The sequence below is a fragment of the Dendropsophus ebraccatus genome, chromosome 1 (assembly GCF_027789765.1).
Source record: "Dendropsophus ebraccatus isolate aDenEbr1 chromosome 1, aDenEbr1.pat, whole genome shotgun sequence".
Taxonomy (NCBI): domain Eukaryota; kingdom Metazoa; phylum Chordata; class Amphibia; order Anura; family Hylidae; genus Dendropsophus; species Dendropsophus ebraccatus.
This window is the reverse complement of record NC_091454.1, coordinates 173214448-173241476: the sequence shown is the minus strand read 5'-3', so window position 1 is coordinate 173241476 and position 27029 is coordinate 173214448. Positions and strand designations below refer to the sequence as shown.

The 27029-nt window shown below is 39.8% G+C and overlaps 1 protein-coding gene across 6 annotated transcripts in view; it reads right to left on the bottom strand.

The window, feature by feature from the left end:
• The window catches only part of NTRK3 (neurotrophic receptor tyrosine kinase 3), a 480773-nt gene that overhangs the window by 251960 nt on the left and 201784 nt on the right, over window positions 1-27029 (bottom strand). For all 6 annotated transcript variants that reach the window (XM_069984884.1, XM_069984865.1, XM_069984863.1 and 3 more), the window contains one exon: window positions 1031-1099. In XM_069984884.1, the coding sequence (XP_069840985.1) occupies window positions 1031-1099 (69 nt within the window). The remainder of the gene's footprint in view (window positions 1-1030; window positions 1100-27029) is intronic.

Below are 27029 nucleotides of genomic sequence, written 5' to 3'. Positions count from 1 at the left end.
CTGTGGATAGTCTAAAGAGCTGCCTGGTCTAATAGTCTATTAAAGGGATATGCAAGAAAAAAAAATAATAATTCAAATTAACTGGTGCCAGAATTTTTTTTTTTTTTTTTTCAATAGAAGTAAATTGCAGATCTCTGGCACTTTCTGATACCAGTTGATTTGGAGAAAAAAAAAGAAAACTTTTTTTTTTTTTTTGCTAGAGTATATTGAGTATATTTCCTATAAAGAATGTTGAGTAATTAAAGGTTTAAGAGAAGAGGCTACATAAAATGTTTATACACCTTCCTTTCTCTGCAGATGGTCAACAGACTTATGAAAGGAGGAGTTGGAACAAAAACTATTATGGGGTCTTTACTTTGTTAGGGCCTCTACTCCTAGTTAAAAAAAAAAACTGAAGGAGCTTTTGACTACTACATGAAGGTTTTTGATACTTCTGCTCCTACATATGCTTTTAATTTTAAATACTCACATGCCCCAGCCAACTACCTCCGACACTGCCCCAAATATACCTTATCTAGAGAAGATTTCCTTTATTGTATGTTGTCCTGCTCCCTAAAACAAATATACTGAGAATATACCTCTGCTTGGGGAGTGGATATGTGCTTAAACCCTCTTAGCTACATTTCTTATAACATTGTGGACAAAAGTGAGGCTTCTTCAGGAACCCCAAATGCATCCATCTTACCCGCTTGCTATCTCTAAAATGCCTGTTAAACTCCTGGCTCAAACCACAATGCCAACACTATCAGAACTGGTGGATTCCCTTAAAAACACCCACTTCCCCCCCCCCATGTATATGTTTATAGCTCTGGAGGGCCTGTCATACACATTAGGGTGCAAACACCACGACTGCGTCTTCCATAGCATGTATGCTCGAGAAACATGTCACAATGAAATGCTGACATACAGTATATGAGAATGGACAGGCACGGGCCATAGTTAGCTTGTAGGTTAATTATAAATTAACATTATAATGATAAACTGATAGAAAGTAAAAGAAAAAATAAAAGAAACGTGGAGTCATACTTACAATTTACTAAGCTCCAGATGTTGAAAAAGCTGCCAAGACAATGTTGTCAATCGATTTCCAGAAAGATTTCTAGACAAGTAAAACAGGAAACAGGCTTATAAATATTGTAATCATATGAGGAAACATCCATAATAATATACAACACCTAATATCCCTGTGAATAAAGATATCACTCCATATATATCTTTTCTACATGAACGCTGCTTCCACATTTTATCACTTCTGTCACTATTACTTATGGCAGTAATATTAACTTGCATTACTCATATTTCTTTACACAACTCGGAGAAGAAGCCAATTTATGTTTTTTTCTTCCTTTTTATTTTCTCCTTCCTTGAGCCATTATATTTTTATTTTTTCATCAGCATATTGAAGTTTTCTGTCAGAATAAAAATACATTTTACATGTCAGTCTGTCCTTATAATATAAAGGTGAAATGGTGCAGAGATTTAAAAAATATTCATCTCCACCATCATATCCTATTGTAAGATTTCACTTCTGTCCAGAAATACAGCAATAAAAAGGAAGCCGACCTGCATACTGCCTTACAGTCTGGTGTGTGAGTCATCCTGGGAACTTTCTCATTGAATACTTCATCAGTTGGAGTTGGGAGGCCTCCATACACATTAGGTGATCACCAGGTCCCACCAAAATGAGTGGTTTTGGTGGACTTTTTACTAATGTGTATGGAATACTTACACAAAGGCCTTCTGGTGTCAATGTTTATCTATGCCCTGGCTCTGACACCTGCCCTGCTGTCCCTGCCTATTTGCCTCGACTGTCCTAGGCAGCAGTGGACAACTGGTTGACAGTCCCTAGCCTGCACAGGTGTGACACAGAACAAAGACAAGACAAGACAAAATACAACAAACGCAACAAAAAAAACATAATCCAAAAGAGTAGTCAAAAGTTAAAGCCAGTATAACCAGTGTCACAATTCAGGAACAAAACACTAGGTCAAGATAACACCCAGAGTATGAGGCTCTATCGAAGGTGAGGAAGAACAGACAGGCAGGGGTTTAATGGGAGCGGAATCCCGGCCCTGATTGCCCCTGCCAGTCAGCAATCCCTATAATGCAGGACATTTGAGACACCCTGCTGGGGAGAGCATGGCCCCAGCCGCACGTACAGTACCAGGGATGCCGTTAGCGCTCCCCTAGCGCCGGCCGCACCAGTTGTCAGAGGTGCTGTCGGTGCTACTAAAGGGCCGGACGTGCGCTGCTGTAGTGCAGAGACCAGAGCGCAGCCTGACAAGAGCAGACTTCAAAGCCTGCAACCTGATGAGCAGAATGCAGATAGGAACAAAGTTCTTTGCTTCATTTTTACTGTAAATTTGTTCATCTCGAGTAGATAGATTTAGATTTCTTTGAAATTTGTGTAACATAAATGAAGATTTCCAGTTAAACAACTTGCTAGTATCTATGCCTATTTGCAATTTACCCTACAATATTCTAACCAAAAAATTGAAGAGAACTCCCTGGGGCCTGTCCTCTCTGAATGCATTTCATTTAGATCCATATCTTAATGAACATGTAGCTAATCTGCTAAACAATTATCCTCATTCATCAGAGGTCGTTCCGTTTAATCCAAGGAAGGAAGCTGATACAAAACAAGTATTGAGTAACCGTCTCTGTCCAAGAATGCAATAAGAAGCTGATGGTATCTACACAACTGATTTTCCAGTCTGTAAAAATATCCAGTTCTATTAGCCACGTATCATTATTGTCGATTATTAATTATGAAGACTCTTTACTGCAAAGAGATGAGAGCACAGAGGCACCATTCATAATTCTGGCACCAAGAAAGTGACAGATGCATTGCCAACAGCTACTTGCGCAGAATTGTACCTGCATGCGGCGAGATGAAACCACGGTACAGGAGAGTTAAAACCAAAATGTAATGAGGAAGTTACAATGTAACGCAGTGATATCTCTACCAGATCAATAATAGCTTCAGCATGCCAAAACTTAAATACAGATAAAGAACTCAGAGCCAAAAAGAATCTTCTTATAACTTTAAATTAAACAATTCTTGAATGGCTGATTTCCTTCACACTTTCATTTATCTTTCAAAGTATTTCTGCATTCCCCAGATCAATGCTGGAATAACTGCGGCTTCTAAAGAGTACAACACAATAGTGTGTAGCCGCATTCTGCAAACTATTCTCTTTGTAAAAACCTTCCAATTACATGCTTCAAGTAATGTTGAAAACATATTCCCAATTTCTGCATAAGTGCATCAATCATTCCATTCAAATGATAGTTTTACAGGACTGAAAAGTCAAAACAATTTTATTTCTGGAAAAGTACATTGTATGTGGAAGTCCAGCAACTGCGTCGCATAAAGTAATGGTAATAAAAATGAGGTAATGTATTTGTCTAATATTACTAATATGAGTAACCGCAATGTACTGTGAAGAACTGCTCAAGCCTAGAGCTATAGGTATAGAGGCTTAGAACATTGACAGCAGAAAGGCCACCTGGTCCGTCTAGCCTGCCCTTATATAATTTCCTTTATTTTTTATCTTAGAATAGATATATGTGCATCCAAGACTTGATTACAGTCATTTGATGTGTATTTACCTACAACATTAGCTAGAAGCTTGTTTTACAGGGGTTGTTCACCCAAAAATATTTTTCTTTCAAATTAACTGGTGCCAGAAAGTGCAAGAGATTTGTAATTTGCTTATATTTAAAATCTCAAGTCTTCCAGCACTTCCAGCTGTTGTATGTCCTTCAGGAAGTGGTGCATTTTCCAGGCTGGAAAGAATACCACTTCCTGCAGGACATACAGCAGCTGATAAGTATTGGAAGACTTGAGATTTTTTTAACAGAAGTTAATTACAAATCTCTGACACTTTCTGGCACGAGATGATTTGAAAGAAAAATGTTTTGGTGAACTACCCCTTTAAGCATCCATGTCATCTATTTTCTGACATTATTTCTTATATTCTGACACCCGCACACACACACACACACACACACACACACACACACACATCTGAGCCCCCTTGTTCTTGTGTTATTGAAAACACTTCCCTTCTGAATCTTATTTAACCCTTTAACATATTTCTCCCATCTCTTCTTTCCTGCGTGTAATACACATGAAAAGTATTGGTTTCTTCTGTAGGCCACAGTGACTATGTCTAGCATCGCACACAGACCTTCTGAAGTCTCTCCTGTTAGAGTCAAACCTAAACTTTTTTCAACCTCTGATTTGCTTTTCCACTTAGTATTTTAGCGCCTCCTCATGGGCTTCACCTTGCACATCCTCCGGACACTACTACGCTACTTCCTAGGTCCATGCTTAAGTCTGTACCTCCTCCTGTAATGTACAGTGAAGAAGATTGTTATTACCATAGCCTGCCACAGGAGCCATAACAGTGATATAGTATAGTGACCTGAAGCCCAGATGGCATACCAAATATATGTAACATACCATGTATACTGTACATACACAACACACACAAAAATTGTGACTGTTTCATATAATCATAGATTTCCCTGACAAACAACTGTTTATAGATACTTATCAGCTGCTGTATGTCCAGCAGGAAAGGGTGTTCTAACGAGTCTGGAGAGCAGGAGCTTTTCTATAGGGATTTCCTACTGCTCTGGAAAGTTTCTGACACAGACAGAGGTGGCAGCAGAGGGCACTGGAGACTGGAGAGAAAACACCAATTCCTGCAGGACATACAGCAGCTAATAAGTATTGGAAGACTTGAGATTTTTTTTTTTTATAGAAGTAAATTACAAATGTCTGACACCAGTTGATTTGAAAGAACAATAAATATTTTTAGTGAACAACCCCGGTAAAACAAGCTTCCAGACTGTCATACACTAAAAATCTATGAAACCATGCATATGGAGCAATACCCCTATATCTAAACCATCATGCAAAGTCTATGGATACTATCTCCAGTACAAAGTGACAAAATCAGGAAGGGTGCAGCAGTAAAGTCAGAAATCTAAAGTTTACCGAGGCCAGTGATATTTATTGAGCCTCTTGGCAGTGTTTCTCCATAAAATGATATATATAGTATCTGCTCTCCATTTGCTATAGCACTGGGGAAAAGGATGCTGCTAAAAATGTGACAAGAGTTTATGTAACTTCTCGGATATTAACAACTCCTCCAAGGATCTGAGACACGTTCATTGCAATGAATAAGGAGCTGTGAAAGATCCTGCAACACATATGAAAATATATAGATTGAACAGGACAGAAAATGCTGCTTTAATTTGACAAATTGCAAACACTACATTGACTACAGTAGAATTTAAGATCTCAGCTTAGTAGGATGCACCCAGTAGGGGGTCATACATAAAAAGCGAGATACGGTACCTACTTCAGTGACATGAAAGGGGGTATGGCAAAGTATTATAAGAAGTACAGATAGTAGGGACAGAATCAAGCGATATGATCATCAGTACCTTATCTATACTCTATATGCACTATAGTGTACTGTGCGTGCACTATATCTTACCTGGTAGGATAAACTCACATTGTCAGGATGTTACTAGGTAGCTGAGAATAATAAATTAGGAATACAATGTCCTGCTACTAAAGCAATAATTGATGGAGCTGAATACCCCGCAGTATTATCTAATTGAGATGAATTTGTTCTCTTTTGCTGTAATTATAAAATTGACCATTTTGCATAATTTAACATAAAATTAGATGGATGGGAAGGGAATTAGGTAAACCATTTTACAACCTTGTAAAATATTTTAATTTCTGATATTTATTTTTAAATACAAATCAAATATGAAGCAACATGGGGATCGTATTTATAGAAAATGAGTACTCTTGTAGTAATGGTTGGGGGTCAGCTCTAAAATGTTGACAAATTATTATTTCGAGAGCTACAGTTATCAGATGTGCTCCATTCCCTGGCTGGCTGAAGATCCGACACTTTTGCTCTATTTTGGTCTATAAGGGGAAAGTGCCAGATATTTGGCCATGCGCGGAGTAGAGCGCACTGCCGCAAACATGGAAGTTGATTCAAAGAAGAAGATGTATAAAGCAAAGACTTTCTGTGTTTGACTTAATAAACTGCCACAAATACCAGATATGTGATTCCATGGACTGAACAGGCTGACACTCACTGTGCTGGGAGATTACTTACACATGACATCAGTATGAATGGCATGAGGGGGGGGGGGGTTACTGATACACTTGCAAAGTACTATGTAGGTAAAAATGTATAAAACAGCAGTGACATACAGTAGCAAGGAAGGTGCCACAATAAGAACTGAACTGCTGCTATAGAGAAGCCTGCATACTAAAGGGAAAATGAAAGAGGATATTGGATATAAAAGGCAGTACAGTGTATATACAGCAGTAATTGCAGCACAGCCAGGAGGGGTTTACACTAAGCACTGTACTACTGTAGCTGCTGCTTCTGCTGAGATAAAGGCCTTCCTTTCAGGGACAGTGTACATTTTTGGGAAAATAGAGACAGGCTTACAGGTACAGAGCCGTACTCTTTCACTCTGTCCTGCACTAGCTAAGCCCTGCCCCCACTTCACACATGGGAGGAATCAGGGGGCGAGTGCATGTTTTTTATTTGTTTTTTATCAACCTTTTCCTGGGCATATACAAAAGAAAAACTCCCCTGCTCAAACAACCACTTTAAAAAAGAGATGACCCCAATTTATTGTCATAGGTATTGACAATTTTACTACACATATTATATGCTGGAATGGAATCATGGCTGGTTTATGCTTTGTCCGTTTACCGGTAAAATGTTCCTAAAATAAATCTGCTTCTACAATACTTATAAAACAAGAATACTAGTGGCGTAAATCACCTTTAATTTTTGTTTTGAATAATTATTTATTTTCAAGACAGTCCATGTAAATCCGTATTTTTTTTTTTTTTTAAGTCTAAGAAAATAGGTTTGTCGTCCTTTAAGTGACTTACTGTAGAGCAGATCCTTTCAATTAATAATACAATTAAATGAACCGCACAAACACAGCACAAAGGCAGCTATCATTCTATCATGTATTAATGGAAGCAGAAAGGCTATTTGCAGAATGGATGTAAAACTAGGACTCTTAAATAAAAGCCTCATAGAGTGCATTGCAATGAAAGCAAGTGTTATTCAACAAAGAACATCCCTCCATCACATAAACAGGTTATTATAATCCATGGACCATTTTAGTAAATAGTTGCTTAAAAGGGAAAACAAAACAGTTTTTTGTAGAAATTTGTCATTACTTCCAAAGTAGCCTGGGTATAATTCAACACTTAAAAGATCACTTAACCAAGGGTGATAAGAACACAATGACAACCACCACTACCACATGGTCAAAGTCATTCCTATGTAATCCTTGTTTAGTAAATGTTACACTAGGATTATGGAGAAAATGGAGAGAACAGAAATGGTGTAATAAATAGCATACTTATATAAAAAAGAACATTAATAAAAGAACACTTTCTAACAATGGAAGATCCTCCCCAGAAAGCTAGGAGAGGAATTGTGAAGGATCTAAGAAAACGACTCATGCCACCTAAAGAGGACTAATGTATGTGTTTCATATCCTGCTGTTCTTGCTTCAAACAAGATACTCAGCATGGCCCTGAAGACGTGGATGAAGTTGCCTGGAGGTAATACTGTCACTGTTCCTCTACTAAACCCATTATTGGTATAAACTCTTTCAGGAGGAGCTGTAGTTCAGGGAAGTGTAAGTTCATTTGTAGGCACTAAAGACATCATATGGAGAAGGCATAAGAACTCCTAGGGTTGTAATGGGTCAGAAATAGGATTAGACATGCCTAATCCTAGAAGAAAGTTTTATTGTGGAAGTCAGTGCTTTTCCCCAATGTGCATGTCATATCTATTATGAAAAATGAGACCAAAAGTACTGGATAGCCCACTGAGCTTAATTTAACTGGTATGGAAAGAAATACTGTAGAGGAGATATCTGCTCCTCAAATATGAGCTATGTCTGGTGGGTAGGAGTTCTGGCTGAATGAAGTATGAATTTGAACATTCCAGGGCAACAGGGGCATAACCTAGTGCTCTAGGGTCCTATACTTAACCCAGTCCCATAGGACATGATATATCAAAGTGCATTCACTAAAACATGTTCAATTATTTTCTGTATCAACAATATATGAGACCTGCATAATGTAATGATTTACTATATAATTCATGTACAATACAAGCACCTACATATGTGGGGGTGGAGGCTTTGCATCACTACAGGAACAAACAAAAAGTTGTGACTGCTAACCCCTCACCTCTTGTAGCCATTCCACCTGGATACACAAATAAGACAACAAACGGAATAATCTATGTAAACTATGTACAGAGGGAAGTTACTTCTAGGAGGATACTAGAGAATAAGGGGAAACACACCCTAAGGCTATGGTCACATATCATCAGTTCTTGGCCATTTGACGGATGGCCATCATGTTGAGACCAAATGACAGCCGATATTGCAAAGATAACGGCTGTCATTATGAAATAACAGAAATTATTTAGGCTCAAAATGATGGAAAATGGCCAAAGCCACTGTGGGAATATAGACTATAGCCAACAATAATAGCTGCCCTTTCGGTCTCAGAAGTAAAAAAATAAAAAAAAAACCCTGTTACTGAGCATTTGAAGAACTGATATCATCTCTACTTTGGTTAAATGTAGTTTAAACCTACTCATACTGGGAAACTGAAAATTCAGCTCTAATTTGTTTATTGATTTTTTTTTTTGCTGTTTAAACAGATTTTGCTATTGGTATACCAAGTAGATGAAGTGTTATTATGCTTGTAGTTAATCATAAATGTACAGGTAGGAAATAGTCTTAAAGATCACTTCTCTGAGAGAGCCATTTTTATCTGAACCAATATCCCCATCATAGATTTTAGTTCCATTATATCCTTTCACACACACATATATATATATATATATATATATATATATATATATATATATATGCAAAAAAGGGGTCCGTGGAGCCTCAGTTACGAGTCTCAAAACACGGGAATCGCCAGATATCCCTCTCTCCAGAGAAGGAAGCCCATTGCCAAGGGGTGCCTCCTAGTGTGGAGAGCACCAAACCACCCTGATACGTAGTCCCTCAGGTCCTCACTCTGTTGCGAGCTTTAGGACCCAAATAGGGAAACACCAGGGTGGCCCCTGTGAGTCAAAGTCTAACTCTGTGGCGAGTATAACGACATAAGTCAAGGGTAACCAAGGCTAGGCATCCATCCACAGACTGCAGTTTCGGGGTATTTGCCCCTCGTCAGTGTGGAGCAGGATTCTGGCTACTGGGGAAATGATAAATAGACCAACAAAACACAACAATCACTGAACTCAGGGAGAACAGTAAAAAATTCAATGGAGTACTCATTTACAAGTCTCCATTGATTGTCCCATACAAAATTTGAATATGCAAAAAAGGGGTCCGTGGAGCCTCAGTTACGAGTCTCAAAACACGGGAATAGCCAGATATTCCTCTCTCCAGAGAAGGATATCAGTGTTCAGTGATTGTTGTGTTTTGTTGGTATATATATATATATATATATATATATATATATATATATATATATATATATATATATAATTTATTTATTTTTAAATATGTGGCCTCGGCTGCCCTAAAAATAACAAAGACATATACCTAACCAGCCGGCTCATCTATTGCTGCTTGATTCATGATCATCCATTCTCATTTGTAGTCCCCCTTACTCATTTCATTTCCTATGTGGACAGGAAATACCAGTTCAGTGGCTGATCACTATACAATCAATTCTCATTAGCCATTGAATGAGCATTTCCTGTCTGTACAGAATGTCACCAGAACTAGTAAAGAAAAAGACCAAGGCAGATACCAGGTGCTCTGGAAACTGGTAGCAGCAGTGGAGACCAGGTAAGTATATTTATTTTTATATTTTCAACACAACCTGGGCCACACATTGAAAAACACAGCCCCATGAGTTTTTTACACTCTGTGATAAAGCTTGTCTCTATGTCTCATACTCTGTCTTTGTTATACAAATGAAGCCTTTTTATTGTTCTAATAGCATGCTGTGATATTGAAAAGTTTTCCTAAGAAACTGAAATCCTTAACTAAAGAAAAGGCAAGGGTGGATACATCTAGATGCATACCGTCCATCTTCTTGGTCACAACCATTGCTCTTGAAGACCATTTTAATGCTATATTTGGCGATTTAAAGAGGATATATTGTAGAAGGACTACTTTATGCCATTTACACTTTCCAATGGTTAAATTTGCATTTATTATACAATATTGTACCCAGCATATTTACTGTATAATATGTGTTTTGAAATAACCATTTACAACACCATAACAGGCGTAAAGTGTGATATAGTCATCTGCAGCTATATGCAATGAAATATATAGCAAACAGAGTAAATATAAGTAAAACAGCTTGAGGCTAAAACAAAACTCTATAAGTTGTCCCACTTTGTTTGAGACATCTGCTACAGATTTAAAGTGCCACTTTTGGAAGAAAAAGGTGTAAATCCATGGATTCCAGCATAATATAAAACATGAAGAGCTGAAAAGTGTATAAGTCACAGAATACAACGGTTGCTGCTGATAAATGATCCATACAGATTAGTACATCCAACATATCTACTGCTCAGCCATAAAATACACACGAGATCTTATGAAGCACGCTAAATCATACTGCAGCTCTTTACATGACAATCTGAAGGTTTCTTCACAAAAATACCGATGTCTTGAAATAAAATAAAGCTGTTGTATTAAAGAATGCTTTGGCTTGGTTTGTTAATGTCTGGCAGTGTCAGCATAATGCAGAGCCAAGGCTGGTGAAAGCTATGGTTTGCGCAATGCCAAAAAGACAGATGCCATTTAAAACTGTCAGGAAACCTGACAAGCTGTTGGGCATTGCAATATAGAGAAAGAAAAGCTGCTGGGATGAAGAGATTTCACATACAGCATCGGAGAAAAGAAGAGAGGGTATATTAAAGGGAATGAATGTATTGTCACAAAATGATCTAATGTTTGAGACTGGCGTCACACAGCACATTTTTAGTTAAAACGCCATGTTTTTTTTTTTTGTTTTTTTTGTGGCGTATTTCCCAGAATTTTTCTTGTGCCAAGTATTAGCAGAAAGTAAGTCAAGAGGGAAATATGATACTACAAAGAATGGCTTTTCTTTACTTTTAAGGTATTTTAGTGGCCTTTTTATATTGGAATTAGAAATAGAGAACACAAGGCCTGTCCTAGAGACAACTCACTTTCCTTTCCTTCCTCTCCTTGCTCCACTGTGATTTCTTCAAGTCACGAAACATGCTCACAACACTGACGAATAGAAGTCAATAAACACTTTTCGTAGATTCAGGAACTTGCCTTATGTCAAATATCCACAGCCTAAAGGCCCTATTACACAATGTCATCATTGACCGTCCTTGGCCTTACTAACCATACTAACCATTCTGAATGATAATCGCTTGGTGTAATAGGGCTTGTTGAAAGGTCACGATTAGCCAACATGCACAGTGTCGGCTGTTCATATCTTTCAACAAGCTGAAAAAAAAAGATCAACAATCTGTGCATGTATTAGCACAGACACCAAGAGGGAAGCAAAAGTAACAGTCTGGCATTGGTAAAATATAACATTGCCAAGGTTCAAAGCACAAACCATAGTATCAGCCGTTTAGTGCACTTTTATTCTTCATAAAAAAAAACATTTCTTGGCTGCCAGGTAAGAGCTACATTGGAAATTGAACGGAAAGTGACCTTTGGGCAAATCTCATTATTAGACCTCACAGAAGAGGCCATAAGTATATTTTCCCATTTGAGCCAGTAACTGCTATGTTAATATCAAACAATTGTTCATAATCAATGGGAGTAGTAGAAGAAAATGGAAGTGTATGGTTTAGTAAGCTGTGTTTTGAATGGTCATTCTAGAACATAACTCTTCTCCTTATTACTCAATATAACAAACCCTTTTATATCCTTTATGATAGAGTCTGAAGAAGACATAGCCAAGTTATTATGGTAATGAGCGGCCAAGGCGAGGGAATTCACTGAACCATAAAAAACTGTTACTGAAAAAACTGTGAGTGATCCATAAGCCAGCACTTTATTCTATCTTGGATCACCTTGCATAACATCCACAATTCATTCTTATGGCCTCTTTCATTAATATGTAGGAATATTTTACGATGCAATAAGATCTGTACCATTTCTGTACACGTAGTTTTTCTTTCTCAGCTTCGAATTGTATGAAACTATTTTTCCACGAAGACCATCACAAAATAAACAAGAACGCTTTACAAAAATATTCCTCATGTAGTACAAGCCAAAACAAATTGTCACTGTGACGGCCTCTGTACACTAAAGCTCTGATGTATTCAGTTCAGTTCTATAGAAATTTTTATGGATTGTATAATTATTTTCTACTTATCAAAGGGGTTGTCTGGGACAAACACGTAATCTGATATGCTGCAGGGGGTTTTAGGGGACATGACAGTGGGGAATACTCACTATTCCCAGTCCGATTCCTGGGCCATCCACCACTTGCAGCGCTTACACAACATCCGCCAACATACTGCTATGCTAAGAGGCCATTGATGGTGAGAATGGAACAGGTAAGTATACCGCATTGTCATGTCCTCTACAGCCCCAGCAGCGAAGCAGATTGTGTGTTTACCGTGAACATTTTCTCTATTTTCTAATCTTTTTTTTCTTTATGTGGTTATGTGGTCAGCCATCTTTCTAGAGGTTTTGCTATATTCTGTTTATAGCAGTCTACAGCCAGCAGGTATATGGAACATAGGGAACTATTGTGGATTACCTATTGACAATGATAGATCCTGTGTTATGTATCTCAAGGCTTCTAATAGAGTTATTACTATTTCTTTCCTATAATCCTGCCTATAATGATAATGATACAAAACAAGAGGTGGCAGATCATCATGAAACTTCAAAACAATCAGAATGGAGACTAAATAAGCTCAAAATATAGTTAAAATAAAAAAGTGCACACTCTAGCTTGGAGTTCAGCCAACTCTATCTCCCTCCAACTAAACTTTTTTGACTATAATCCTGCTTTCTACATTCACAGCAGTCTTTTACAAAGTGGATTGGAGAAATTGGCTGAAATCTTGCCCAGAAAGTACAATAGGAACAGTAAGTCTGTTACAAAATGTACACCGGACAGGTAGTTGAGCAATGGAAAGGACAGAGCAGACATTTGGTACAAGAAGCAGACAAAAAGCATGAAATCAATACAGTGGTACCTCGGTTCTCGAACTGAATTGGTTCCGGAAGGCAGTTTAAGAACCAAGCAGTTTGAAAACCGAGCAGTATCTTCACATAGGAAATAATGTAAATGTGATTAATTGGTTCCAGCAGCCACCAATAATTACCTACAATACTCATTTATTACACTGATAAGTGCTCAGTATAATCACTACAGTAAAGTACAGAACAACACTATACTGTACAGGACATTAAACATAAGAAATTTTCATCAGAACTAGCAATTATAGTACAGTAGTCACCAACTCCTCACCCATCCTTTACTGTATAGCGCCTCCCCCCCCCCATCCAAGCACTGTAATGTATGGGAGATGGTGGTGCACTGCCTGTACTACTACTGCACTGTATATGCACTCCAGCAGTCTTATACAGCACTGTACTGTATGTGAAGCCTCACCACTGCTTAACTCGCCAGGTACAACCCACCATCCACGTTTGCAAAAACGTTCGAAAACAGAGCAAAGTTCAAATTCCAAACACTACTTCTGGGTAAATTTTCGTTCAAATACAAAGCAGTTTGAGTTCCAAAGCGTTCGAAAACAGTTAAAAACAGATTTCTTCATAACAAAAAGAAACCTCTGTCCATGCAGAGCGAATGATCATTAATGTAACATAAAATGATAATCAATGTCTACAATGGTTTACATTTGACTCCGGTTGTTTCCTGAGGTCTGATTATTAGTTAGCTTTATTTTTACCATATTTATAGTTTTGCCCCATATTTACCTGTATTGGTTCAGTCTAGTATGTTGATGGTTTGATTGGATTGCTTGCATTGATTACTATTTAATGTGAACAACCGGCTGAACAGTACTATAAATATCTGTAGGCCGAATGTGCTGCTTTGCTTGTCAGTAATCATATGTGCCCCTTGTCCCAATTACAGCAAGACAGCTTCCATTTCCTATCCATAGGGCATCGTAACCAGTGACCTTTGAATGGAATTTCTTGGAAGGTTCAGGGCACATTTTGACATATATTATGTAATCAACATATAATACGGCCACAGCACGCTACGACATTTGCTCCGGTGAAACAATGCCTGGACAAGTGATAGACAAATGAGGACATGTTGTGACTATCAACAAAACAGAATCAAATATCCCCATACAAAATCACTCACACATAATAAAAGCACTGCAGCTTAACACTTCTCTTTTTTTTTTTTTTACCTGGCTCTAACTTGCACATACAGAGTTAAAGTAAGTCCGATTTTTTTACATTAAGAAAGGAATTTGAGGAGAAAATTGAATTTCCATTGAGCCAAAGAATTTTCAGTCTTTCAATATCACTAAGGAAACAAAAGAGACTTATCTGTGTTCCAATCTATGAGCAAACAGGAAAAAGTTCTCTTCTCAACAACATTCTGGCGGATTCTTGCAAATGTAAATTTTAACCCTTTCAGTATTTATGTTTATGTTTCAAAAATAATCCTCAAGCTTCTACTGTATCTATTTTGCATGTAGGAACACTGGTTATAGAAGGTCACCTGACCCTGTCAGAGTCAGTCCTCATCATTAAAATGGCTAAAACAATGTAAACCCTTATACAGAGTAAGAACATACATCAGGGGACGTACTGGGGAACACATTACGCATTCAAGGCATGAATACAAACCAACACAGTCTACTGCAGAATAAACACTGAGACCATTTCTGTCCCCAGACAATTTCCTTTGTACTGCAAGTGATCGTCTATGCAAGAATAACAAAAGTAACATAAAATACACTAACCAACAAGAACAAATATTTTGCCAACTGAGTTCTGAGTCTTCCTAGACTGTTAAAAATATGATAACACGTGTATTATCAAACTATATATATATATATATATATATATATATATATATATATATATATACATATACATTTAAATTTTGGATTACTAGCAATGTAATCTAAATTATTCATATATCAAAAGATATTTAACCATATAAAATAATAAAATAATTGAAATAATTGAAGGTAAGGTGTTCTGTATCAATAAAGAACACTGCATCAGCAAAGAAGGGGTAGCTGCAAACCTCCTAGTGCCAGCTGCCTTCATCAGGTATTGGTCAGGGGTCAGAGAGTCATACACCATCCAGCACCACATGTAGGTAAGATGGCGATGGCAAGGGAAAGACAGCAGCAGGAGATGTCTGGCAAGGCCTCGAAAATTGAAGAGCTCACCGCTTGGGTTATGTCTGTGCACACAGGATCTAGGCTGTCTGAACTGCAGCCTCATTCACACTCAGTCCTCTGGCAGCAGGGAGAGGAGATAAGGTCAATATGCTCGCTTCCACAGGAGGATCTCCTAAGTTCTACAGGATCCCTGACACAGACAGGCACATGAGAAGAGTTGGTAGGCGTCGTATCATCGGCAGAATTGATCCGGTTGAAGTGGGTTAACATGAGAGGGTTAACATGAGAGGTCATAAATGCTAGTGATTAGCCATTTTATAACCACTCTTCGTTGATCATGACTAAGGCTACCTTACCCTCCTAAAGTTTCCACTATTCTGACTATTCAGTGAAAGCGCAAAAATTTTAATCCAGGAGCACTCCAGTCAAACTTCAGTGAACATTTAGTGCATCAACATGAAAAAAACTGAAAAGTACAACTAGTCAACTAAACAGTAAAACTGTTATATGCATGGAACAGTGGGGTGTAATAAGAAAATAAAAACACACAAGGACATCCTTGGCTATACATTCATATGAATAGCTTTATTTTATGGACTAACCCCATTACTGTGTATAGACATATACCTTATATAAATATGACCAATTGTTGGTGGTGTTCAGATATCATATTTAGCTTCAAAATCATGTTACCGTGGTTTTTTAAAGGGGTATTCCAAGTTCAAAGAGCATATTCCCTATCTACAGAAGTAGTGGCCTATGTGCACAAGTCCCCATATGGAACAATGCTCACATATGAAATATCTCTTAATGGATGAATTTAATTTAAATTCATCTACTTGGCTTCTGATGATGCACTCAACTCCAAGATATATATATATATATATATATATATATATATATATATATATATATATATATATATATTTATTTTTTTTTTAATTATTATTTTTTTTAATTATTATTATCTATTTAACCTTTGCAGCCATTAGTTACCTAAGCAACTTTTATTTTAAAAAAATCTTTTCCCCCAGCATACTTTTGAGAATCACTAGCTTTCAGCAGTCAGCTAGTTGGAAATAACAAGAATATCTGCGCACTATTCACGCCATTACCTCTAAATTATACAACACTACTCGTATTCTTTATGTTGCTAAAAGCAATAAGTCATTCCTATAATAATGATGAAATAACAAACAATTATTATTTTACTTTTGCTAAAAAATAACCTAGCTACAAAAGGGGAGAAAGCTGAGAGCACTAAACAGCTTTAATATGTGGCGAAATGCTTTTAGGTCCTGTATTATCAAGAACTATTAACGGTGCTAAAGTTAGAAGCGCATATTCTCTTTGCCCACAAGCAACAGATTCAGATTCAACCTTATATTAAATCAGTAACACTGAAATAGCTTATAATTTCTAATGGAATGTATCACCTTGCCTTACTCATAGTAGAGAGAGAAGAATGTGTATGCGTGCTCGGTATAAATAAAATCTTATATAAGGCAGGCTCCAATTTGTTGTCAAGTTTAATTAGAAAACGGGGAATATTAAACTAATCAAGTTAATGGGCAGCACTTAAAATGTATTTCCTGAATTATGTGTTCAACATGTTTAATTCTTAAATTAGCTAGAAATACAGATTTATATGCTATATTATGCATTCTAACTTTACTAGTGAAATTTTTATGGTAACCCTTTCACGACCATGGGTCATTGATCTATCAAAGCCCAGGTCATTTTAGGACATCAGTTTATGGGATCATAATGATCCCATAAGCTGATGTCCCTATATCTGACCCCTCTCGTCTGCCCCTCCCACTGTTACAATCTTGTGGCAGCGGCAGGGGAGAGAGGGGAGGAGGCAGAGCTCACAAGCGCACGCCCCGTGTGCCCAGCCTTCCCTCCTTCCCCCCGACGGCCTCCTTAGCCAGGAAACCGAAAGCCTGAGGCTACCATCAGGGCTCTGTGATCGCTCCGCAGAGCCCTGATAGACACGGGACAGAGAATCCTCCCTCCGTAGAGGGAGAAATCTCTGTCAGAAGCCCTATAGATGCTGTGGTCGTGCTGACCGCAGTATCTATAGGGCTAACTCTTAGCACCGGAGCGTGGCTCCGGTGCTGAGAGTTGCAGCATGTTTCCAGCTATCACTGATAGCCGGATTCAGCCGTGGATGACACAGGCGCAGCTTCTGCGCCTGTGTCATCCTGCGACATAAATTAACGTCGCTGCAGCATCAGGCATGGGCTGCAGCAATGTTAATTTACTGCCAAGCGGCGGGAGGAGGCTAATTATTTCTCTAAAGGACAACTGAAATAAATTCCTGTAGCCACTAGCCCCCCCCTCCCCTTGCTTAGGGTGCCCTGATTACACAGCATATCCAGTTTCCAAAATATGTGGGTTTATATGTTGACAATTCAGTCAAAAATCAGATGGACGTAACCTCAATTTTAACAATAGGAGTGAATATCATGACATGTGCAACTAGATATTAAGGGATATGTATAAGGCGTACACGCCCGTTATGGTAAAACATTCACACACACACACACACACCAATTATATAATCACCGCATCACCTGATATTTACTTCCTATATAAAAATCAAGTTCACAAATATCTCTGAGCAAAAATTTACAAACTGCCGTGATCCCGGGTGCCGCATGTAGCCCGGGATCGCGGCTATTAGCGGGCACGGTCCGATCGCCGTGCCCGCTAATTAAGTACTTAGAAGCAGCTGTCAAAGTTGACAGCTGCTTCTAAATACTTGCTCATCTCAATACCTGGTGGTCTAGTGGGGGGATCGCCCCCCCCCCCCCCCCCCGCGCGCGGCGCGATTGCTGGGGGGGCGATCCCCGCATCCATCCTGGGCCGGGGTCTGCGCCGTATAGGCGCTGATCCCGGCTCGGCATTCTATTGCTTTTGGCTGCAGCAGAGTATTATATGAAGTATAACTGCATACTGCATGGATCTCTATGAGAGATCAGAGTGCATATACTAGAAGTACCCCAGGGGGGCTTCTAGTATATGTGTAAAGTAAAAGAAAAATTTATTTTTAATAACACAAAATCCCCTCCCCTAATAAAAGTCTGAATCACCCCCCCCCCCTTTCCCCATTTTATAAACAAAAATAAATAAATAAACAAACATGTTTGCTATCGCCGCGTGCGTAATCGCTGGAACTATTAATTAATCACATTCCTGATCTCACACGGTAAATGGCGTCAGCACAAAAAAATCCCAAAGTGTAAAATTGCGCATTTTTGGCCACATCAAATCCAGAATAATTGTAATAAAAAGCGATCAAAAAGTTGTATATGCGCAATCAAGGTACCGATAGACAGCCCCATAGACTAAAGGATAAAAGCGCTATAAGCCTGGGAATGGAGCGATTTTAAGGAACATATATTTTCTTTAAAAGTTTTTAATTTTTTACAAGTTACACATGTTACATATCGTTGTAATCGTAACAACTTAAAGGGAACCAATCACGCCGAAATTGCCCCCATTGATAAGGAAACGTGCTGGTACATCAGCCAGCACGCTTCCCAAACATTCCCCTGTCCCCTCCGTCCCCTCCTTTATTACCCTTTATAATCTTACTTTTGTGATGTCCCGCGCCGTATGCTAATCAGCCCCAAGTAGTCAAGGTGGGCTGAAGTAGTCAAGGTGGTCTGAACTAGTCACGGTCCCGGGCGCTGTAATCACGCCCAGAGGGGCGTGATTCAAAGACCTGCGCTCCGCCGACGTCATCTCTGGCCCGCGTTCACATCGGCGGCGCGCCGCGTCTTTCACATGCCGCACATGCGCAGTACGGCGGGAGAAGAAGCTGACGTACTGCGCGTGCGCGGCGTGCGGAAGACGTCGGCGACGTTTGCGCTCCAAGACGTCAGCGCAACGACGTCTTCCGCATGCCGCGCACGCGCAGTACGTCAGCGTCTTTTCCCGCTGTACTGCGCATGCACGGCATGTGATAGAATGCGGCGCGCCGCCGACGTGAACACGGGCCAGAGATGACGTCGGCGGAGCGCAGGTCTTTGAATCACGCCCCTCTGGGCGTGATTGCAGCGCCCGGGACCGTGACTAGTTCAGCCCACCTTGACTAGTTCAGCCCACCTTGACTACTTGGGGCTGATTAGCATACGGCGCGGAACATCACAAAAGTAAGATTACGGGGTAATAAAGGAGGGGACGGAGGGGACAGGGGATGTTTGGAAAGCGTGCTGGCTGATGTACCAGCACGTTTCCTTATCAATAGGGGCAATTTCGGCGTGATTGGTTCCCTTTAAAGAACATATATAACAAGTCAGTTTTACCCTAGGGCGAACGGAGTAAAAACAACCCCCCCCCCCCCCCCCAAAATAATAAAAAAAAAAAAAAAAACATTTTTTTTTTTCAATTTCACCACACATATAATTTTTTCTGGTTTCCTGGCACATTTTAGGCAAAAATTACATCTGCCATAGCAAAGTACAATTAGTTGCGCAAAAAAATAAGGGCTCATTTGGGTCTCTAGGTGGAAAAATGCAGGCGCTATGGTCTTATATACACGAGGAGGGAAAAACAAAAGCGCAAAAATGAAAACTGGCTGTGTCCCCTAAGGGTTAAAAGGGAATCTCACTTCACCAGTATTTATGATGATTAAGCTCTGACATCAAATTTTAAAACAGAGGACATTGCTGAAGTCATTATAGGCCAAGTTAATGTTAGATTCCCTTTAACCCCATTCAAGTTATACAATCCCCCAATTTATTCAGGTTTTGGCTAAGATACTTATACAGTGCACCAAACTCAGGTGCATATGCAATGGGATGCAAGGTTTTATGCCAATAGCAGTTAGATACTATGGTGGAGGCTTTGGCTCTCTGCTTTTATAGGAGAGTGTATGAGAGTCAACACAGTCTGGCACAATGTAGTGATGTTATTGCACCCGCTTACAGTATATCACGAAGTTGACAGCACTGCCACTGCTGTTTACAAGAGGCCTACAGCCAGAACTGCTCTGCTCATCATTGGAATTTGTTTAGATGAGGTTTATCCTGAATTATTATTTTTTTCTAAGTAGGGGTACTAAGGGGGCACGTACTAAGTGAGAACTTCGAGGCATTTTAAGAAACAAATGCACTTTAAGGGTAAATTCACACAGGCGTATCCGCAGCGGATTTAACGCTGCAAACTCGCAGCTAAATAAGCAGCGGATCCCTACCCTGTGAATTCCAATGTGATTACATACTGACTGTAGGATTGTCATCCCGCTGCCAGTATGTAAGTGCCGGCCTCATTAACCCCTGCCGCTCCGAATAATACATTACCAGCACCGCGTCTGAGGCTCCTGGCTCCCGGAGGTCCCGCGCAGCCAATCAGTGACTGTGACGGGGCCGTTCACTGATTGGCTGTGTGGGACCTCCGGGAGCCGGGAGCGGACACGGCCGGATCGTGGTGCGGGTAATGTATTATCCGGAGCAGTGGGGGTTAATGGGGCCGGCACTTACATATTGGCAGCGGCCAGTATGTAATCACATTGGAATTCACAGGGGAGGGATCCGCTGCGGATTTAGCTGCGAGTTCGCAGCGTTAAATCCGCTGCGGATACGCCCGTGTGAATTCGCCCTAAGAGTATGTTCCTACAAGGTCAAAATAAGGGCAAATAACATCTGTTGTTGCAAAACAAAGGCCATTATTAATAATCATGATTATTTGGTCTTATTTTTATCTAGTCAGAACATAGCCTGTGTTTTCTTAGTTTTTCCAATGTCTCTTTCTTAATGTTTGTTTTAACCTGCCATCTTTGTAGCATTCTTCATATAAATGTCTCTTTTACTAATATACCATTATGGAATTGAAACACTTTAAACTAAGTTCAGGTTGTGCTTTATTCTGTCTGTCTCTATTGAATGATACCAGTAAGATGCCTGTAAACCGCTATCATGCTATGCCGACAAATGGGAAATTCACGTTTCCTACCCTTGCCAAGCATTTTTTTTTTCTTTTTGAAAATTGGTACTTACAAATATTTCACACTCAGGCAAACAATCACTGCCAATGCAGCCACCTGTTCTTTATGCTACCCTGGTAGGCAGCGGCCCCAATGTGCAACCTGATGCTTTTTTAAACATGTGCCTCTCAGCACTTGTATTTTTCCCAAATGAACCAAACAATCCCAGCAATTATAAACAGACTAAATTGTTGGCACCCCAAACTGGACTTTTCTAGATGAAATTCTATAAACAACAATAAAGGCTGCATCACACTTCAGATTAATTTGCAGAAATGGAGCTGTGCTTATGTTCTATCCACATGAAGCGGGCATTATGTACACATGAAATGAACATAAGCACAGGATGCATTTTCCTTAAATTGTTTTCACTCATCCTGTGTTCTCTGGTTATTTACTCATACGAACCTTGGCCAATGTAAAGAGAACAACTGCTGAAGGGGATTCTAGAGGGCAGGAATATTTAAACATCACGTGCGAACTAACAGAGCCACTAGCAAAATGTCAAAGATTCAATTTCTTTCAGGTCTCGGGCTTTTCACATTGCCGCCTGTCTTGATTGACATATTTTTATATATAAAGATGACTTAAATTTTTTAATGCAATAACTGGTGATGTAAAAAGAAAACACTCCAGAAGGCAGAAAACTAATGTTTCCTCCAAGCCTCTGCACTGTAGCTAGTGAGTGGGTCAGATAAGGACTTGGCAACTGCTCCCTTTGAACTGGGTTAACCAAAATAGCAACAACTTAATATTCCTATGCAGCGTTCTGTGTAGCTAAGGTAGTTCATGGGTTATTGGTAACATCTCTTGGCTCCAGGGATAATTTAGGGTTAATGAGTCAGGCATGGTAATACTGGGCAGTTAAGAACAAAGAACAGAGAATAGGTTACTGTTATTATCCCTGGTGGTCTAGTGCAGAGAAAGGGGTTAATATCATTGCAATGCCTGGTAGACTAGGACAGAAAATGGTAATACTATTCCTTCTAGAACAGTGAGAAGTTAAAGTTTACCTCTCATTAAAAATAACCTTTGAAATATCACCAGTCAACAGTTATTGATTGCAGCGGGTCTCACTGAAGAGACCAGCTGCTATCAGGAGATACAGTACAGGGAGAGAGCACAGTGTCTATGCAATACACTCCCCAGATGCCCGCTAATCCCGACTGTAAACTGGCAGAATAAGCCAACAGCCGGGGATTGATCGACAGCTGGTCGCAGTGGGTGTCAGCAGTGAGACCCTATGTGAACAATAACTTTTGACATGCCTGCTGACATTTCAAAAGTTATTTTTTATGACAGTGACTCTTTAATGTCAGCATTACTGGTAGTGTACGGTAGAGAAATGATAATGCTTGTATCCCCATAGACATTGGCCAAAGAAAATGTTAATATCATTATCAGTATTGTTAACATTTCTAGTGGTGTAGGACTGAGAAGGGGTTAATGATGGTATCCTATGTAGTCTGAGGCAATAAAAATAATCATTTTTACCAATTTTTTTACTAAATCTCTAGTGATCTAGCTAAGTGTACAGGTTAAGCTTTGCTACCTGGGGTTAAGTGGATTACTTAGGGAGGGCTGACAACACAATTTTTTGCTCTCCATTGCACGTATACATTGACAAACTGTCAAAATTGGCTGCCAGTTTACTTCAAAGGTCCAAATGTAGCTACCAAGTGTGAGTTAATTCCCGTATGTATACATTTGAAAATGGACTTCAAAGCATGATTGTGAGTCCAAGTGAAAACATGATTACATGCTGGAAATGACGCAAACATAGTCGCTGGCTATTGAAGTGGCGCCGTGGCTTTCAGTGCACATATAGGTTGGCAGCCAATTTTGACAGGCTGCTAACCTATACTCGTCATAATGTGAATTTGCACTTGACCTTCCAAGCTCAAGTGTTGTCTAGGCTTTAACAAGGGGCGGAATATTGATTATTTCAGTTACTGTATTCCCTGGGCATGAATCATAGTGATGAGTACAAAGAGGGAAAAGAGAGTGTTTCTGCGCAATCTCTAAGGGAAGAGAATAAGATGTCTGCAAGGCAGCAGACTGTCACTGAGCAGGTGTTTTTAACCCGTTTGGCCAAGTCATTCTTGGTCATCACCGTTCATTACAAGATCTTCTTAGACTAGTGTTATTTGGAAGCTTTAAGTGTTAAGCCGCTATTCAGAGGTCAGAGAGGTCTTCCGGGTGATGTAGCTGTAAATTAACTCTTTGTTATCCTGTTTTGGTGCCTCATTTCCCTAAACCCCTGCCCTCTCCATAAGAGAACTATAAAGACAGGGGGTGTGGCTTCAAACAGCTTTTTCATGATAAAAATGCATTTTTCAGCAAATAAACCGAATCACAAAGTTTATTAAAATCACGATTGATTTCTGGAAAAAAAAATGTAAACTACGTTGACACTTTAAACAATACAATACATGCCAATGGCCATATCATAATATGCTAAGTGACACTTAGTGACACATGACTGTGTCTCGGCTGTTCCATAGCACCAGTCCAGGAATGCACTTCCTTAGCCCTGTGTTATCACTAAACCACATTCTTGCTGCTTCTTGTTCATAATGTAAGATTACTGTCACCCAGTCGCCTGTGACTCTCCTTGCAGCATGCTGGGACTCACCGACTGCTAGTGACATGTCTGCTGCTGTTGCACAGGGCACAGTCTAAAGCCTCTCCCGTGTCTTACAGCTGCATTCATGACTGTTGAGAATTGTTCTCACAATTCTTAACCCCTTCGTGCTGCAGCTAGTTTGGGCCTTAATGACCAGGCTAATTTTTCAAAATCTGACCTGTCTCACTTTATGCTCTTATAGCTCAGTGATGCTTTAACGTATGCTAGCGATTCTGAGATAGTTTTTTCGTGACATATGGCACTTTATGTTAGTGGCAAAATTTGGTCACTACTTTGTGTGTTTTTTGTGAAAAACATCAAAATATGAAAAATTAATCTCTGCTTCTAAAAAAAGAAAGTCGTAGCACATAAATTAGTTACTAAGTCACATTACCAATATGTCTTCTTTATTCTGGCATAATTTGGTAAACATATTTTACTTTTTTAGGGTGTTATGGGGCTTAGAAATTTATCAGCAAATTATCACATTTTCGTGAAACTGATTTTTTTAGGGACCAGTTCTTTTTTTAAATGGATTTAGAAGTCTGGTATCCTGAAAACCCCCATAAGTGACCCCATTTTGGAAACTACACACCTTAAAGAATTAATCTAGGGGTATAATGAGCATTTTAACCCTACAGGGGCTGGAGGAAAGTATTCACAATTAGGCAGTAAAAAAATTGAAAATTTAAATTTTCCAATAATATATACGTTTAGATTAAAGTTTCTCATTTTCAAAAGGAATATGAGACAAAAAGCACCCCAAAATTTGTAATGCAGGTTCTCTTGAGTACAACGGTACCCCATATGTGGGCGTAAACCACTGTATGGGCACACAGCAGGGCTCAGAAGGAAGGGAGCGCCAATTAGCTTTTCCAATGCAGATTTTGCTGAAGAAGTTTCTGAGTGCCAGGTGCGTTTGTAGTGCCCCTGTAGTGTCAGCAGAGAGAAAACCCCCCATAGGTCACCCCATTTTGGAAAGTACACCCCTCAAAGAATTCATCTTGGTGTGTGCTGACCATTTTGACCCCACAGGTATTACAGGAAAGTATTCAAAAGAAGACAGTAAAAATGAAAAACTCGAATTCTTCCAATAATATGTTCGTTTAGTTTGAAATTTCTCAATTTCACGAGGAACAAGAGGAAAAAAGTACCCCAAAATTTGTAACGCAGGTTCTCCTGAGTACAATGGTACCCCATGTGTGGGCATAAACCACTGCATGGGCACACAGGAGGGCTCAGAAGGGAAGGAGCGCCAATTAGCTTTTTCAATGCAGATTTTGCTGCAGAAGTTTCCGAGCGCCAGGTGCGTTTGCAGTGCCCCTGTAGTGCCAGCGGAGTAAAATCTCGCCATAAGTCACTCCATTTTGGAAAGTGCACCCCTCAAAGTATTCATCTTGGTGTGTGGTGACCATTTTGACCCCACAGGTATTAGAGGAAAGTATTCAAAAGTAGACAGTAAAAATGAAAAACTCAAATTTTTCCAATATTATGTTCTTTTAGTTTGAAATTTCTCAATTTCACGAGGAACAAGAGGAAAAAAGTACCACAAAATTTGTAACGCAGGTTCTCCTGAGTACAATGGTACCCCATATGTGGGCGTAAACCACTGTATGGGCACACAGGAGGGCTCAAAAGGGAAGGAGCGCCAATTAGCTTTTTCAATGCAGATTTTGCTGAAGAAGTTTCCGAGTGCCAGGTGCGTTTGCAGAGCCCCTGTAGTGTCCGCAGAGTAAAATCTCCCAATAAGTCACTCCATTTTGGAAAGTGCACCCCTCATAGAATTTATTTTGGGGTGTGGTGAGCATTTTGACCCCACAGGTATTTGAGGAAAGTATTCAAAATTAGACAGTAAAAATGAAAAACTCGAATTTTTCCAATAATATGTTCCTTTAGTTTGAAATTTCTTAATTTCACGAGGAACAGGAGAGAAATGTCACCCCAATATATGTAAAGCAGGTTCTCCTGAGTAGAACGGTACCCCATATGTGGGCATAAACCACTGCATGGGCACACAGCCGGGCTCAGAAGGGAAGGAGCGCCAATTAGCATTTTCAGTGCAGATTTTTCTGAAGAAGTTTCTGAGCGCCAGGTGCGTTTGCTGAGCCCCTGTAGTGTCAGCAGAATAGATTCCCCCCAAAAGTCACCCCATTTAGGAAAGAGCACCCCTCAAAGAATTCATCTTGGTGTGTGGTGACCATTTATACCCCACAGGTATTAGAGGAAAGTATTCAAAATTGGCCAGTAAAAATGAAAAACTCGAATTTTTCCAATAATATGTTGGTTTAGTTTGAAATTTCTCAATTTGACGAGGAACAGGAGAGAAAACGTACCACAAAATCTGTAACGCAGGTTCTCCTGAGTAAAACGGTACCTCATATGTGGGCATAAACCACTGTATGGGCACACAGCAGGGCTCAGAAGGGAAGGAGCGCCAATTTACAGGAGCAAAACCGCAGCTAGTAGTAATTATTAGTAGTTATTAGAATAGCGCAGTTACTAAAATAAAATTAAAAAAAATGAGATTACAGGTAATGTGGGGTGGTTACGGGCAACCAGGGGTGGTTATGGGCAACCTGAGGTGGTTACAGGTAATCTGGGGTGGTTACGGACAACATGGGGTGGTCACGGGCAACCTGCTGTGGTTACAGGCAACGTGGGGTGGTTACAGGCAACGCGGGGTGGTTACGGGCAACGTGTGGTGGTTATGGGCAACATGTGGTGGTCACGGGCAACCTGCTGTGGTTACGGCAACGTGGGGTGGTTACAGGCAACGTGGGCTGGTTACAGGCAACGTGGGCTGGTTACGGGCAACGTGGGCTGGTAACGGGCAACGTGGGCTGGTTACGGGCAACCTGCTGTGCTTACAGACAATCTGGGATGGTTACGGGAAACGTGGGGTGGTTACGGGCAACCTGCAGTGCTTACAGACAATCTGGGGTGGATACGGGCAACGTGGGGTGGTTACGGGCAACGTGGGCTGGTAACGGGCAAC